Source organism: Ictidomys tridecemlineatus, chromosome 10, assembly GCF_052094955.1.
Source record: "Ictidomys tridecemlineatus isolate mIctTri1 chromosome 10, mIctTri1.hap1, whole genome shotgun sequence".
Lineage (NCBI taxonomy): Eukaryota > Metazoa > Chordata > Mammalia > Rodentia > Sciuridae > Ictidomys > Ictidomys tridecemlineatus.
In genome coordinates this window covers 118,226,022-118,242,638 of record NC_135486.1, presented here as the reverse complement: position 1 = coordinate 118,242,638, position 16,617 = coordinate 118,226,022, and the positions used below count along the sequence as shown (strand labels likewise).

Here is a 16,617-nt window from a genome sequence, read left to right as displayed (position 1 = left end):
GGATTACAGGCGTGCACCCCTGTGCCCGGCCCCCAACTCTCCCCTTTTTTAAAAAATTTTGAGACAGGATCTTGCTAAGTTGCTTAGGGCCTTGTTAAGTTGCTGAGGCTGGCCTCCAACTTGCCATCTCCTGCTTTAGCCTCCTGAGTTGCTGGTGTGTGCCACTGTGTCTAGGTGCCTATGATCTTTTAATATACTATTGTATCTAGTTTGCCAGAGTTTTGTTGAGGGTTTTTGCATCAGTATTCATCCAGGATGTTGGTCTGTAGTTCTTTTCTTGTGTCTTTTGTCTGGTTTTGATATTAGAGTCCTGCTGGCCTCATAGGATGAAATTGGAAGTGTTCCCTCCTCTTTAATTGTTTGGAAGGCTTTTGGGAGGGCTGGTGTTAATTCTCTAAATGTCTGGCAAAATTCTCCAGGGAAGCCATCTGGTCTTAGGCTTTTCTTTGTTGGAATTCTTGTTACAGATTCAACTTCTTACTCATTATTGATCTGTTCAGATGGCCTATTTCCTCATGATTCAGTCTTGGTGGGTTGTGTGTTTGCAGGAATTTACTTATTATATTAAGATTTTTCCCATTTGTTGGCCTGCAGTCCTTCCAGCTTCTTATAGGGACACTCGCATGGCATTTGGGACACACCAGGATCTTTAACTCAAGTTCATTTGCGAAGACCCTTTCCCCATATATGGCAACAGTTACTAGCTCAATTGTTTCCCCAGAACCCGTATGTTGAAATCTGTGCTCCGGTGGCTCAGAGTGTGATTATATAATCCTCGAAATCCTCGAATTCTCAATCGAAATCCTGGAAATTCGCAGTCCTCAAAATCCTTGAATCCTTTGAACTCACAGTCCTTCGGGGAAAAGATTAGAACACAGTTAGGCACAGAAGGAAGGCAGGCAACGGTGCAGGGAGAAGATGGCCGTGTGAAGTCCACAAGAGGAGAGTTCATAGAACAGGTCTTTCCCAGCAGTGGATCCCAGAGCCCCGGCCTCCAGAATGGAGAGAAGTTGCAGTCCTGTTAGTTAAGTCCCTCGCTGTCCGGTTACGGGCAGCTCTAGGAAACAGAGGCGTTCATGAGTTCTGAGGATAGGACCTGAATGTCTTTGGGGTCATTACCAGCCTGGAGCAGTCCTTCATATCTTCCTGCCAGAACTTCTAACTAATAAAGGCAGGAATTTCATCTATTTTGTTCTTAAAACAGTACCCATCCATCCTGTCAGGTATGGTGGCGCATGCCTGTAATCCTAGCAGCTCAGGAGGCTGAGGCAGGAGGATCGAAAGTTCAAAGCCAGCCTCAGCAAATTACTGAGGTCCTAAGCAACTCAGCAAGACCCTGCATCTATGTAGAAAATAAAAAGGGCTGGGGCTGGGGCTCAGTGGTTAAGTGCCCCTGGGTTCAATCCCTGGGGGTGGGGGAGAGGGGCCAGGGAGGGACCTTCTGATAAGGTGTCATTTAAGTTCTGGAGCAGGAGAGGGAGCCATTGCAACCAAGGGAGGGGTTCCCTGGCCATTGAACAGCCTCTGGCTTGTGCTCTGGGGGAGGTGGGAGCCACTGAAGTAGCTTGCGCAGGGTCATGGCCTTCACCAACTTGCGTTTTAAAGGGTCGTTTGGGCTGCAGGAGAGAGAAGGCTGAAGGAGAACTGGGAAGGACCCGGAGGCTGTTTCCGGAACCCAGGCTGAGAGGCTGGTGGGCCAGGGCCTCACCCTGCAGGTGGGGAGAGGTGGACCACCCTGGGTCTATTCTGGAAGTCATGCTTCAGAATTCATTGGTGGGGGCTGGGAATATGGCTCAGGCGGTAGCGCGCTCGCCTGGCATGCGTGCGGCCTGGGTTCGAGCCTCAGCACCACATACCAACGAAGATGTTGTGTCTGCCGAGAACTAATAAAATAAAATAAAATATTAAAAAAAAAAGAATTCATTGGTGGAACTGCTGCAGAGAGCGAGGCAGGAAAACCTGAGAGAGGTGGCTCCCGGGTCCACCTGAGCTGCAGTCATTCCCTGAGGTAGAGAAGGCGAGGAGGGGACAGCTTTGGTGGACAGGAAGAGCCCTGCTAGGTCACATCTCTATCTCTAATACTTCCAGATGGCGAGGTTGGAATTGACCTCGGGTGTGCAAGTCCTGGGCTCGGGGGAGAAGCCCGTGCAGGAGACGTCAGTTTGGGGTTGCCAGTGCACAGGTGACATCTAAAACCATGAGTGATGAGAGCCCAAGCCAGGGGCCCCAGAGGTGGGGACCGAGTCTTGCCAACTTTCCCAAGCCAGCGGGCTGTGGAGGCACCCGGAGAAGGTCTTTCTCCTTGAATGGGGAAATGAATGAGCGGTGTCCGGTCAACTTTGCCAGACTCTTGGGAAGGCTGAGTCCCTGTCACTGGACAGTTACCCTGGACCACAATAAGTACCACAACCGTCCCAGCCTCCTGACCCATCCTCCAGATGTCCTCAGCTCTGCCTCTCCCTCCAGGTTCTCTGGCTGTCTGGCCCCCCAACTCCTCCCCACTCTATTCTTTTTTCTTTTGGGGGTTACTGGGGATTGAACTCAGGGGCAGACAACCACAGAGCCCCATCCCCAGCCCTATTTTGTATTTTATTTAGAGATAGGGCTTCACTGAATTGCTTAGCCCCTCACCATTGCTAAGGCTGGCCTTGAACTTGCGATCCTCCTGTCTCAGCCTCCCACTGTATTCTTTTGCCCTTTACTGTCCTGAGCAAGGCCACTCTTTCCACCCCGTGAGGGTCCTTGCTTGCAGAGGCACAGCCTTCCTGCTGCAGGGAGAGTGCCATCTCCATCCCCGAAGGAGCTCCTGGGTCACTCTTCTCATTGACAAGGGTCTGCCCACAGCACAGGCTGCAGGAGGCCATGTGGGTCCCGGAAGTGGGCTCAGTGGTTTGGGGAGAGAATTCTAGAATCTGACCCCCAGAGCAGGGCGTATGTGGCCTCCAGGGGAGCACATTCCTGGGCCCCGGGGATTCAGAGCTCCTAGGGGAGCAGGATGGAGTGTGGAAGTGGGTCACCTAAGGATGGTGCTGCGTGTCCTCCTGCCACCTGTGGGTGTCATTTCTTCTTTTCTTCTTCTTTCTTTCTCCCTCCTTTCTCTCTCCTTTGAACTGGGGATTGAACCCAGGGGTGCTTTACCACTAAGCTACATTCTCAGTCCTTTTTTAAAAAATTTTGAGACAGAGTCTTGCTGAGTTGCAGAGCTGGCCTGGGCCCTGGGAGCCTCCTGCCTCAGCCCCCGAGCTGCTGGGACCATCCAGCTTCAGGGCGTCAGTTCTCACGCTGCAAAATGAAGAGAAGTGGTGCCTCCGTGGGCCCTCAGGAGTGGGGGGGGGTCTTCCCTGGGGAGATGGAAGGCAGGGGATCCTCAGCCCCTTTCTGAGTGTGCTCAGGTCGGCCATTCCTCTCTCTCTGTGGCTGTTTGCGAAGTTCAAGGCTTGGGTCTAGTCAGAGGGGTCAGCTTTGTTTCATCCACCCTCCATCTGCAGGCTCCAGAGGCCACCCACCAAGACCTGTCCTTGGGGACTTGTGCCTCTGGGACAAGTGCAGGGGAAGATGTGGCCAGTGGGTGAACCCACCTCTGTGGAAGAGGCTGTCCAGGCCCTGCCTCCCTGCAGAGAGGCTTCCATTGCCAAAGGACAAGCCCACCTTGAAGAGGGATGGAGGGCCCAGAAGCCTCCCCACACACCAGGGGCAGTTCCAGGTTCCCCACCGGGGAGCGCTGTTCCCACTGGGCCCGGAGCTGAAGGCAGATGGAGAAACATAAAGGAGCCTGACACACTTTCCTTTAAAAGGATTTGATTTATTAGTCTTTTCCAAAGCAGTTAATTCTTTTTAATTATTTAAAAAATATGTGTGTTTCATCCAGAGTTATATCAAAGTGATTAAAATGAATCTTCGACTGGAGATACAGCTCCCCAGATCAGAGAAAAAAAAATGTTTTTCAATGAACCACAAAAATAAAACCCAAAGAGAACATCCACAATCAAACATATTCCCCACATATCCAGGACAAAAAATAAAATATTTATTGATCTATCACAGCGAGACACGAAGAGATGGGGAGGGCGGGACGGGACATGCTCTGTAGTAGTGGCTCGAGGGCGGGATGGGGGATACAGTACTGCATGTGGGGGGACCCAGGCTGGGGACGAGAGTCCTGTCACCCCAGCCCACACAGCCCTCACACCCTGGGCCAGCGTCAGGGTGTGTGTGGCAGGGGCAGAGGCTGCCATGGGAGGTTACCCAGGTGGGTGTGGGCGTGCCCAGCCAGCTAGTGGCACCAGGCGGTCAACTGGGGACAAGAATGAACAGATGGACGGTTGGGTGGATGGACGGACACATGGATTCCACAAGAGCAAGGGGGCTATTCCCAGTGTGAGTGGGGGGTTCTTCTGACTCCAAAGGTGCCCCAGTTGTGGGGAACAGCCATTGATGGGTGGGGAAAGGGCTGAGTGGACCCAAGGAGAGGAGGGATCTTGTGACCGAATCCAGCTTTGAGGCTTCAGGTGCTTGGGTACCAGCTGGACCGCAACCGGGGGTGGCTCCTGGTGGGCAGGGGGAGGTGGGACTGCCCAGGAAGCATCTGCACCATCTTCAGAGGAGCCCAGGTAGGGGTTCCCCAGGGGCTGCCCTACCCTCCTCCCTCCCCCCAGGAAGACAAAAGCACCAACAAGAAGCACCAATTTCCCCTGGAGATGGAGACTGTGTGGGGGGAGCTCCCAGGAGGAGGGGTGGGGCCGGGCTGAGCCCACCAGCCTTGGCCTCTGGAGCCGGTGGCCTCCCAGTCGGGGCATGTGGCCACTGCTCTTGATTCCTTGTCCTGTGGATTTCCAAGGCCGCTGGCCTACCGTCCCCTCCCGGGTGGGCATTGAGTGGGGCTTGGGGTGGGATCACAGAGGGTTTACATTCTCCACCAAGCAGTAGCACCAACGTTGATGAGGTCGCGAGTCAGGGGTCCCGGGAAGCTCACTTTCTCTTCCGGCCACAGGATTTCCCCAGGCAGGCCCCACCTGGGCAGGGGAGATGCGCACAAAGGTCAGCGGGTGTCCCTCACCCTGGGCTTTTTTTTTGTTTGTTTTTATGGGAGATTGAACTCAAGGATGCTTAACCACTGAGCCACATTCCAGGCCCCCCCTTTTTTTGTATTTTATTTAGAGACAGGGTCTCTTTAAGTTGCTTAAGACCTCACTAAGTTGCTGAGGCTGGCTTTGAACTCTTGATCCTCCTGACTCGGCCTCCTGAGTTGCTGGGATTACAGGTGCGCGCCACCATGCCCCGCGCCCGGTTGTTTCATAAGCCCCTTGCTTGCTCAAGCAGAGGCTCGGAGAAGCCAGTCCACGGCCCAGGGAAAACTCCGGGCATAGTACAAACTCCCACTGGGCAGGTGGGGTGGGAGCTGGGCCCCAGGTGTCATTGATAAAATCGAGGCTGGTGGTGGGGGACTAGGTTGGGAAAGTACCAGGCTGGACAGGGTCCCCTGCTTCTGGGCATCCTGCAGAGCAGCCCTATCAGATGGGGTGAAGGAGGAGTCCAGGTGTCTGGAAGGGATGGCTGCCTAAGGGGGTGGGGTGGGCCCTTGAAGGGGAGGGTTTATCACAAAAGTAAACTGAGGTCCAGAGCAAGGGAGAGTCTGTGCCTGAGCTGGAAAAGGAACATGGGGTCTGATTGGTAAATGGTTTCTGGTCTCCCTCTGGGGTAAGAGGCCACTGGATCTGGTCTTGGAGTCTTGGAGTGACATGTGGCTCGTTACCGCCACCTGGTGACAACCAGCAGACAAATAGGGGTCGGAGGACGGGGCTCATGTGGCATTTCTCTGATGCTCATCCTAGGTGATTGAAAAGCCCCTGGATAGGGCCACGTGCATCAGCCTGATGGACAGTAGGCACCGTAGGAAAGGCCCATCTGGGCTTGTCCCTGACCTTACCATCCCTGGCCTCTGCCACCTCCTCTGTGTACTGCAGGCAGGTGGGTGCAGAAGGGCCTCCACTCTCCTGCAGGACTGAGGCCAGAGCTATGCCTGCTTTGGACAACCTGAAGGATCAGTGGCTGAGGGCAGGTGACCAGAACCTATGCCACACAGTTCCCACGGGCTCATCTGCATTTTCCAGCAAGTTCCAGCTGGTGGCCGATGACCCTCCTGCCCACCTCTGACTGCTCTGGCTCGGGTGCCCCTGTTCTAGCCACTCTCCTTCCTGCCCTTCTCCCTGGGTCCCTCCCTACAGGTGGGGGTGGGCAGCATCTCAAGAACCTTCTTCTCCCCCAGGCCCAGGCTAGTGGCCCCCAACCCTGGCCTCTGTCTTCATCCTCCTGTCCCCTGTCCCTTCCCAGAGCTGCGTCTCTACTCACCTTGGTATCCCAGGGCTCCCAGGGCCCCTCCGTAGGCCTTGGGGGGCTTTCCTGTGGAGGAAGGGTGGAATTGGGGAAGGGCTCTCCCAGCGCCCCTGCTGTGTGCCCAGCCTGTCCTGTCTCTGCAGGTGGCAAAGGCCTCCTGTGCCAGCCTGCCCATGCCCCGAACCTGTCCTCCACAGCCCAAGCCAGAGGCCTTTCAGTGGCCTGGGCCTGGAGGTCTGGCCACTCAGCAGGTGCCTCAGCCCACCCCAGTCAGACCCCCGAGTGCTGCCTGGTCTCCACTGACCCATGGGACAGCTCTACTGTCCCTTCCTCTGGAGCTTGTTGGTCTCTCTAGTGAGTCCCTTGCCCCAGAGTGATCCAGGTCCCTGTCTTGCTCCAATGGCTACCCAAGGGCTTGGCTCCTATCTCCTCCTGGGGCTCCCCCCATACCAGAGGACCTGCCCAGGGCCATGGCCACACTAGCCACTCCCTCTACTCCAGGAAAGGAGCTGGGGCCCTGAGTCCCCCGCACAGGGGACATCTGTTATTGCAGACTCACCGCCGACTCCCAGGCCCCCGGCGCCTCCACCTACAAGGTAAGGAGAGGGGCTGAGGGTGCCTGCTCCCGGGAGCCTACCACACCCTCCCGGCTGGTGAGGCTGGCACAGGGTGTGCGGCGGGAGGGGCTGACTCTGGGCTTCGGCCTCAGCTCCCTGTGTGACTTTGGAGCGGTCCCTGGCACTCCCTGAACTCAGTTTGCCTCATGTGGAACATGATGGAGAAGCCATCTGTCCCCCAAGGACCCCAGAGGCATGAAATGTGGCTTAGAAAAGCCAATGTTTTCCCTGTCCTTGGAGAGGAAGGAGACAGAACGGGGATGGGGCGACTTTGTGTCGGCTTGGGGTCTGGCCTGGTGTGACCTGGGGTCATGGGGTTCAACCCTGGACACTGGCTCAGCCCTTCTGAGCAGGAGCTGAAGCAGGGGAGGAGGAGGGACCCGGCAGAGCTCAGGAAAGGGCCGGGGTGCGGCGCCTGGGTGTACCTGGGAAAATGGGAGACAATCCGAAGCCAGGTCTCGCTGCCACTCCTGCAGGGGAGACTAGGGGTTGGCGGCGGCGGTGGGGAGGCAGGCCCTGGTCACCCAAGCCTGTCTGGGGCCGAGTCTCCCTGTCACCACGCGCTCCCCTGCAGCCAGGCAGCTTCCTCAACTAAACGTGTCCCCACCAAGTGCCCTGATGTGACACCTCTGAGCTTCCCGGCATTGCCTCAACCCTGAGGCCTGCCCTTGGCCCAGGGTGTGTCCTGTCCTGGAGTGCCCTGTCCACCCCCAGCCTCGGGTCCTCTGTGGATGTGGGCTCCGTGAGCCCCCTCTGCTAGAGCAGAGCCAGCCCTACCTCCACCTGGGAATGGCCTGGTGGCTCCTAGGACACCTCCAAGGCCAGCAGCACCTGAGGAGAGGGCAGATGGGGGTCAGGACCAGGCCCGCATGTGGGCGCCCTGACATCCCTCTGTCTCTGTTCTGGGGCCAGGATTTGTCTCGCACAGACCTTCAGGGGAACCCTGAGCAGGAGGGAGGCCTAAGCCAGGGTGGGGGTGACGGCAGGGGTGAGGGCCACTAGTGGGCCTGCTGGAGGAAGCCCACAGGAATAACTCACCATATTTGGCTGCTTTAGCAGCTGCAGCTGGGGACACACCTGGAGAGACGGCACGGGGGGACAAGGCTTTCAGGCCCTGACTTGTCCTTCCACATCCAACCACCCTACTCCCCGCCATCCCGCCTTCCAACAGCCTTTACTAAGCTCCTGCTGTGTGTCCCATCCTGTGGAGCACACAGGGAGTGGCTTGCAGGCCAGTTTAGGTAGGGGGACCCAATGACCACCCGAGAGAGGGGAAAATGTCATCAGGTCGGCCATGGGGGCACAGACTTGGAAAAGTCATTTCTCTCCAGACTTTGATCTCCAGGTCTGCAAAATGGGCCTGACTGCCCCCCCCCAAGGAACTCCCACTCGTGGTGGGCAGTGGGTCGGAAGAGAGGAAAGAGGATGGTGGGCGACCTCTGCTGCTGGGTGGCCTGGCTGCCCCTTGCCCAGCCCTGGTCTGCAGCCTCAGGGACCCGGCGGGGAGGGCGGGGTCCACCCAACCCCAGGGGCAGATGCACTGCAGGGTGGGGGAGGGGGAGGCATCCTGGGAGAGGGGACAGCCTGAGCGGTGGAGTGGCTCACGATGTCATATATGCAGTGCTCTAGAGGGACTGGGTGACCTGCTGAGAAACCTTGTCACTTTCGTTGAGAGTGAAATCCGAGCTGGCTTCAGATTGTATTCCAGTCACCCAGGGGCACCCAGGTGCCCTGTCCCTGTCACTCGCTCCGCTGGGTCCTCCCTTCTCCTGTTTCACCTTGCTGCTCAGGAAGGCTGAGCAGTATCGGGTGGAGGGAAGAAAGGCTTGTCCCTGTCTGTCTGCCTGTCACACATGCGCCTCATGCTTGCTGATTCTAGAACAGTCCTCACCTCCAAAGCCAGCGCCGGGGACGGCTCCTCCAGCCCCGAGCCCACCGACCCCCAGTCCTCCAGCTCCGAGCCCACCGACCCCGAGGCCTGTGGAGAGAGCGGGCATTGAGCCTGCAGGTTAGGGAATCCTAGCAAAGTCTGCCTGCAGAGGGACGGTGCTGTCCCCTGGTGGACGGAGCCTGGGCCCGTCATGGACCCCGGCAGGGGGCTCCCCACGTCCCGTGCTCACCGTACTGGGCAGCTTTGGCAGCAGCCTTGGCAGCAGCAGCAGAGGCGGCAGGTCCGGCCCCTGGGGACATATCGGGAGCTCAGGGAGGAACTGTGCCAGGTCTCTGTCTCCCTCCCTGCCAGCCCTTCCCAAGGTGCGACTCACCTGCCACGCCACCTGGGACTCCTACTCCACCGAGACCCCCAACGCCTCCCAGGGCCCCAGGGCCCCCTGCTCCTGCGGAGAGAGGGTGGAGGATCAGACCCCCCTCCCGTTTCTGGAGGATGGGCCTCCCTGACCCAGGGACACAAGGGAAGCAGATCGGTGGCCCAGCCCATGTGACCAGTGGGAGGAGAGTGGGGAAGGACTGTCCCTGAGCCCCGGGCCCCGAGTCCAGGCTCTGACTTCAGTGAGGGGAATCCCCCTCAGGTCTTGCTCTCTCCGTCTCCAACACAGAGTGGACAGGCCTCCTCTCCCTGGACCGTGCTGGGAGCCTACTGGAGTGACAGTGTGGCTGTGAACATGGCTGACTCTGGACTACTTGGTCTCAGTTCTTGATAGCCCTGGGTTCAAATCTTGGCTTGTCCACTTGACATGGCTGTGGCCTCTCTGAGCCCCAGAGTCCCTATGCCCTGCAGGATGTGATAATACCCTGCTTGCCCTCTGGGTGTGTGAGAGTAGGGCACACCTGCTATGCACTCTGTAAGTGCCAAATCCTACTGTTCGTGTGGGTGGCTTCTGCACAGCTCATGCACAGGAGTTCACGGGGCTCCGTGAGTTTTATCTAGCTCATTGCAACATGACAGGAAAGGCAGAGCCGGCTATGCCCCCATTTTGCAGATGAGAAAGTAGAGGCAAGCAGGAGTTAAGCAGTGTGCTCCTTCCACAGGCAGGACACAGCTCAAGAGCCACTGGAGTCCACAGCCGCCCCGCTACACCACCCACCACACTGCTCCGTTTCCCTGGCGACGTGGGTTGACTCAGGCTAGCTGAGCAGCCCGTGAGGAACAGCAGAAGGGCCCTGGGTTCCCCGGGGCCGCGGCGGGTGGGGCTGAGGAAGCTGGGATTTTCCGAAGTGGAAACTGGCCCCAAGGGGACCGACGGGGGCCAGTTGGCAGGTCCCTGGTGGAGGCCCCTGCCTGGCTCCCAGGAGGCCAGGAATGCGGGGGCCACAGACATGGGTCTGGCCAGGCGGGATGTCCAGAGTGCCAAGTGGCAAGGCCAGCAGCTCTGCCACGTCCTCGAGGCTGACAGGAAGGCAGGGAGGGGGGCCGGGGGTGCCCTGAGCAGGAAACAGACCCCTCTGCTCTGGCCAAAGGGTGGGAAAGGAGGCGGAGGCTGCCGGCCTCCTCACACCAGTGCAGGCCTGCACCACCCTGCACCCAGGGCTCAAGGGGCCAGAGGGGCCTTGTTCCTGTCCCCTGGGGGGGTGTTTTAGTTGTCACAGGGGTTGGAGGCACCACAAGCATTTAGTGGGCAGGGGCCAGAACTGTAGCTGCCAGCAACGTGACCTAGGCACTGCCTCTTTCCATCCTGCCCACCCGGCCTTGTGCCGTCAGGCCGGCAGGGTGGCAAGGGTACCACTGTGGCGTGGCAGGGATGGGGGGTCACACTCACCGTATTTGGCAGCTTTTGCAGCAGCCAGGGATCCAGGCACTGGGGACAAGGGAAAGGGGGGTCAGCAGCTGAGCCCCTGCCTGAGGCCCTGCCTCCTCCTCCAGGGAGCCCACCCTGCCTTCCTTGGCCACGTTGCTTCCTCAAAGCCCCGAAGTTCTGACCCTCCCACCAGGAGTTCTCGCCACCAGATATCGGGCTTACTGTTTAACCAGGCCACTACTGCCAATCTGATGTGGGGGCTTGAGGGCCGAACTGTGCTTCCTCTCTCCACCTGTCCTCTACTATCCCCTCCAGGCCCACTGTGGATGGGCACCAAGTGGGGCTCAGTCACCACATGGTGAAGAACTGGAGTTCCTAGTGGCCCCCTTGCCGTGGAGCATTCCTGAAGGCCCGGAGCTAGGACCCTAGGACTCCTACCTCCTTCCTTGGGGGGTAGGTGGGCTATTTTGAGGTCTGGAGCCCTGTCATGGCTCCCTCTGAAACCTGGCAGCCTGGAGACCTCTGCCTGGCTTTGCCTCCCTCTGGGACCCCAGTTGTCTCTGACTGCCCAGGAAAATCTAATGGAGGGTTCACTGTGCACCTCTGGGTGCCAGGGGGAGGTGGGGCATGCTGGGAGGAGGAGGGGTCTCCTGCCTTTGAGCTCAGGGGGTCAGTTTCTGTCTAACCTCTAGAAACCTCCTCACCTGCACCAGCTCCAAATCCAGGAACCCCGGCACCAGCTCCTAATCCAGGAACCCCGGCACCAGCTCCTAATCCAGGAACCCCGGCACCAGCTCCTAATCCAGGAACCCCGGCACCCAGCCCAGCAGCCGCCTCTGTGGGGACATGGGCAGTGGGACTGAGCCCTGCCTCCTCCTCCAGGGAACCCACCTGGGCAGCAGGCAGCTTGACCCTTTGGAGATGTCCCGCCCTGAGAGCTGAGTCAGACCCCAAGGGAAGGGCCCCCGGTGGAGCAGCGACCTCCTCCATGGCTCTGTCCCCATCTCCAGACTCCCTACCTTTATCCATCGCTCTGTGGACCTGGAACAGTCTTCCTGAGATGGCCACTGGCCACCAAGTCCAGCCCATCCACAGGCTGGAACCTGGGGTTGCGGTGTAGACCCCACTTCCTTTCCTGCCTTGCCTGCTGCCCTCCCATCTTGGGTGAACTCACTAAATTCTCCTGACAGCGCACGAGGCGGGTGCTGGGCTGCTGACTTCCCGGCTAGAACCCCAAGGTCACTCAGTTTCTTTCGGACCCAGGATTGGAACCCAGGACTCCCTCTCCCTGAATCTGTGCTTTCAGGCCCTCCACCTGCTCTCTTGGGGCTGATGATGCTGCCGGATGCACAGAGTGGGTCTGGTGTGTGCGGGGGCGGGGGGGGCCCTGGGCCCTCTGGGCATGGGGGAGAGGTGGGCTTGGGGGAGAGGCGGGCACTCACGGTACTGAGCTTTGGCGGCAGCTTTAGCAGCGGATTTGGCAGCAGCGGGTCCTGCTCCTGGAAGGAGGGGGGTTCAGGATGGTGCCCATGGGGCCTGCAGGGGACCCCCAGGCTTCTCAGACACAACACTCACCTGCGATGCCACCGGGAATAATGCCACCAGGGACGCCGACGCCACCAGGAACTCCGATGCCACCAGGAACTCCGACACCACCAGGAACTCCGACACCACCAGGAACCCCAACTCCACCAGGAACCCCAACTCCACCAGGAACTCCACCGACTCCAGGGCCCAATCCTGCAAGAGCACCCATAGCTGCCCAGGGCCTGGCTAACCAAGGCCTGAGCAAAGAAGAAGGAAGGTGCTGGAAAGAGCCCTGGGTCCAGAGGCAGGGTCCATGGGTTATCTCCCCAGCCAGGGCAGACTGGCCACGAGACCCTGGGCCGGACACTTCCCCATGATGAGTCTCAGCTTCCTCCTCCCTAATACAAAGTCTGTGCAAGTTCAGGAGATCGAGGCCTTTTGGGGGACAAGGACCCCTGGAGGCTTGAGAGTGACAGGGAAAGGGAGCACTTTACTAAAGACAGGCAGACCTGGTTTAAACCTCTGCTCAGCTGCCATTGAGCTGTGGCCGTGAGCAGGTTCCTAAGGCTGGGGCCTCTGTCTCCACGTCTGGCAGAGGGACTGAGTAGAGCCGGCCTCCTGGGAGTCAGGAGGTCGGTGAACCTGGAGTTAGAACCTTCCTGGGCCTCTCGGGCCCTGGGATTCTGATCGGAAGAAGAAGGATCACTGGCCACTTTCAGTAAAGTGTGTGTGCCTGGGGCTGCCAGGGTGGCCCTCAGAAGGTAGTAGGAAGGACCCCAGTCACTCAGGGAGAGGTGGCTAGAACCCAGCATGGAGCCCAGAATCCGGGCCAGGTTCAGCTGGGCTGGAGGACGGTGTGTGTGAGGGTGCTCTCCAGGGCCATCTTGAGCTGCTTCCCCAATGTCACCAGCCCCCAGAGCTGATCAGAGGAGCCAGGGCGAGGAGAGTCCCCACCGTCAGAATATGACCGACCTCTGAGCAGGGGACCCGAGAGCAATGCTTTGGAACAGGGGTCGGGCCCTGGGGGGCCACTTACCAAACTGGGCAGCTTTGGCGGCTGCTTTGGCGGCTGCAGCGGCGGCTGCGGCTGCAGGGGTCCCGGCTCCTGGGTGGGTGAAGATAGGGAATGGGGAGCCATCCCCAGCCCCACTGCCCCCTCTCAGCCTTCCCAAAATCCCCCACAGAAGTTTCTCCTGAGCCACAACCTGATGCTGGAGACGGGGACGCACACGCAGGTCCAGCCTGAGTTCTGAGGTTCTGAGGACCACCCCTGGCCCCCGGGCACCTCCCTGCCCTTTTTGGGCTTCGGTGGAGCCTGTGAGAATCCAGCCCTGGGCCAAAGTAGTGATTGGAAAGGGGCACCATGGTCCTCTCCTAGACCTTCCCCAAAGGATTTGTGGAGCTTTCTACTTTGAATGCAGGTAATTATTTAAAATCCTGAAAGCTCCAGGATCCAAACTATTGCAGGAAATGAATTGCTTTTTAATTTAATTTATTTTTAAATTTTGCCATGCTAGGGGTGGAACCCAGAATCTGATGCCACCTAGCCAGGTGACATCCCCCAGCATCCCTAGGCAGGGAGGGGCCTTGCCAGGGATTAGAAGGCCAGGGCTCTTCCCTCTGGGCTAATTTGGGGAGATCATGGTCCCTCCCTGTCTCTGGGCTCAGCCATCCCATCTGTAAAATGATGCGGATGCTTCCAGCCACCTTCAGGGACCCTTCTGCAAGACAAACCAAACCCGTCTCTCAGTGGGGGACACTGCTCACCTGGCACCCCTCCGGCTCCTGGCACACCTGGCACTAAACCTGGCACAGCACCTGGCACGGCACCTGGCACTGCACCTGGCACTGCACCTGGCACCAGCCCTCCCAGGGCTCCAGCTCCTCCAGCACCTAGAGGTCAGAAGAGTGTCCAGTGCTCAGCTCTTGGGGAGCAGGAGGTGGGGGAGGACAGGGACTGGGGGTGGGCCACTTACCGTACTTGGCAGCTTTAGCCGCAGCGGCTGCTTGGGCTGCAGCTACAAGGGAAGAGGGGACAGACTCTCAGACCCCATCTCAGCCGGCAGAATTCCAGCTCCAGGCCCCAAAAGGCACCAGAGTCACACCCTGTCCCCACTGTCCTTGAGCACACTGAAGTCCAGCCCACACTCCCTGCCCACCCTGCAGAGCCAGCTGGGGGAGCCCCACCCCCTCCACTAGAGAGAACTTAGGCTCACGGGAAAGGCCAGCTCCGGGGACACCTCCAAGGCCAGCTCCGGGGACACCTCCAAGGCCAGCTCCAGGGACACCTCCAAGGCCAGCTCCAACACCATAGCCAGGAAAGCCCCCAGCACCAACCCCGTACGTGGGGATGCCTCCAACGCCCACTCCGGCCCTGGCCCCTGCAGAGGGGAGATGACCAGGTGGGGAGGCACCTCAGGGAAGGAGGACAGGAGGAAAAGATGTCCACTTCCCCCATGTCCGGTCCTCAAGGGCAGGAAACAGGGATGCCTGGGCCCCTCGTCTGCCTCCTCCACGAAACTCAGACCCCCCCTTGACTTCCCTGTTCTCTGAGCACTTGGAGAGGGCTCCCTTTGTAGGGGAGACTGAGAGCAGGCTCATCCCCAGGCTTGGGCTCCTCTGAGGGGGTCTCTCTCTGGGGAAAGTCATTCTAGGACTCTCTCAGCCTATGGCTTCATGGTGGGGGACCACTGGGAAGACACTTGCTCTCCTGGTGTCCGCCCCCTCCATGTCCCAGCTCTGCCAGGGACCTGCTCTGCAAGTCTGAGTAAGCAGACCAGAGAGCCCTTTGGTTCAGGCAAGTAGAGGCCAAGACAGGGTGGGCAGGACACTAACCATATTTGGCTGCTTTGGCGGCTGCTTTGGCAGCAGCAGCAGGTGACACGGCCCCTGAAAAGATCAAAGGGACACAAATGTTCAGGAGAAAATAGAGGAGAGATGCTCAGCACACAGTCCTCTCTCCACCCACCTGTCTGTCGGTCCATCTTCTTTCTCTCTATCAAGTCAAGATAGAGTTGCTCAGCCATCCATTCACCTGCTGTCCTACTTCTATGTCTGTCCATTTGTCTGTCTATCCTTGGACCTCAGTCCAACTACCTATCACCTACCTGTTCCTCTATGCACCCACCCATCCATCAACTTACTCACACACCTGCCTACCTACCCATTCAGCTAACCATCTGCCCAGCCGACCATTTTGCATTGGCTGGTCCACACTTCCACCCACATATCTATCCATCTGCTCATCCAACTATCCATCTACCCCTCCAATTGTCCATCCATCCATCCATCCATCCATCCATCCAATCATCCATCCATCTATCCATCCATCCAACCATCTATCCATCCATCCAACCATCCATCCATCCATCCAATCATCCATCCATCCATCCATCCGTCCAATCATCCATCTATCTATCCATCCTTCTAACTACTTTAGTCCCCCAGCTGCCTATCCATCTGTCTTTTTATCTATGTATTTATCTTTCCATCCAACTTTTTAATCTATCTATCTATCTATCTATCTATCTATCTATCTATCTATCTATCTATCTATCTATCTATCCATCCATCCATCCACCCATTCTTGCATCTGCTCATCCTTCTACTCACTCACTCCTTCATCCATCAATTTGCCTGCTCATCTGCATGGCCAATATGTGACCATCCATTTTCCCACCCATCCACCCCTCCATCTATCCACAATTTACTGAGCACCTACTCAGTTAAGTGTTGGAAACAGGTGAAAAGGGTGTGGTTCTTGCCTCTGGCAGCACAGCAACAGCCAGAAGGAAAATAGAAGAGCTGGTGCTGGTGGCAGCTAGGTGGGAGGTTGTTATAGTGGAGGGAGGGAGGGAGGGAGGATGAAGGGGTGAGGCAGAGCTGAGGGGGTGGACAGATGAGTGAGGTCTTGGGGAGGACCCCAGAATCTCAGCAATAGTCTATTTCTCTCTCACACACACGCACATGCATACACAAGGAGCAAGTCCAGCTTACCTGGTACACCCCCGATGCCTGGACCCCCAACGCCTGGGACCCCAACACCTGGGACCCCAATGCCTGGGACTCCAACACCTGGGACTCCAACACCTGGGACTCCGCCGACACCTGGGATCCCAACACCTGGGACCCTAACTCCTGGCCCACCAGGCACTAAGCCCCCAGCAGCTCCTGTGAAGAAAAAGGATTGTTCTTCTGGCCTAAGCCTTGTGGGGGCCTCTGAAGACCCCCAAGAGCAGGGGTCTAGGGGAATTAAAGGGTAAGGGTCTGAGTGCAGAATTGCTCAGGTGGGTTGGCATCTGCTCTGCGTGGATCCAGCTCTTCAGAGGTCGGGAAGAACTCTGAGAGCCTGAAGGACTAGCAGGATTGGGTCTGTGGCTGGGAAGAGCATGATTGATTTCTAGAGCAAGATCAGAACTACCACCCGTGGGCACCTCGGCCATTGA

The 16,617-nt window shown here is 58.0% G+C and overlaps 1 protein-coding gene across 5 annotated transcripts in view; it reads right to left on the bottom strand.

The window, feature by feature from the left end:
* Positions 1-4,005: 4,005 nt before the first annotated feature.
* Eln (elastin) overlaps positions 4,006-16,617 on the bottom strand; it is a 29,532-nt gene continuing 16,920 nt past the window's right edge. Inside the window, exons 19-37 of one of the 5 annotated variants that reach the window (XM_078023908.1) lie at positions 16,169-16,342; positions 15,008-15,061; positions 14,389-14,553; positions 14,149-14,190; positions 13,940-14,065; positions 13,209-13,277; positions 12,221-12,385; positions 12,088-12,144; positions 11,350-11,481; positions 10,667-10,705; positions 9,215-9,286; positions 9,071-9,130; positions 8,842-8,928; positions 7,989-8,027; positions 7,728-7,781; positions 7,376-7,420; positions 6,893-6,922; positions 6,349-6,399; positions 4,006-5,012 (exon numbers count right to left, since the gene is read on the bottom strand). In XM_078023908.1, coding sequence (XP_077880034.1) covers positions 4,969-5,012; positions 6,349-6,399; positions 6,893-6,922; positions 7,376-7,420; positions 7,728-7,781; positions 7,989-8,027; positions 8,842-8,928; positions 9,071-9,130; positions 9,215-9,286; positions 10,667-10,705; positions 11,350-11,481; positions 12,088-12,144; positions 12,221-12,385; positions 13,209-13,277; positions 13,940-14,065; positions 14,149-14,190; positions 14,389-14,553; positions 15,008-15,061; positions 16,169-16,342 — 1,505 coding nt within the window. In that variant the 3' untranslated portion in view covers positions 4,006-4,968. The remainder of the gene's footprint in view (positions 5,013-6,348; positions 6,400-6,892; positions 6,923-7,375; positions 7,421-7,727; positions 7,782-7,988; positions 8,028-8,841; positions 8,929-9,070; positions 9,131-9,214; positions 9,287-10,666; positions 10,706-11,349; positions 11,482-12,087; positions 12,145-12,220; positions 12,386-13,208; positions 13,278-13,939; positions 14,066-14,148; positions 14,191-14,388; positions 14,554-15,007; positions 15,062-16,168; positions 16,343-16,617) is intronic. The other 4 variants (XM_078023909.1, XM_078023910.1, XM_078023911.1 and 1 more) reach the window with 4 other exon arrangements.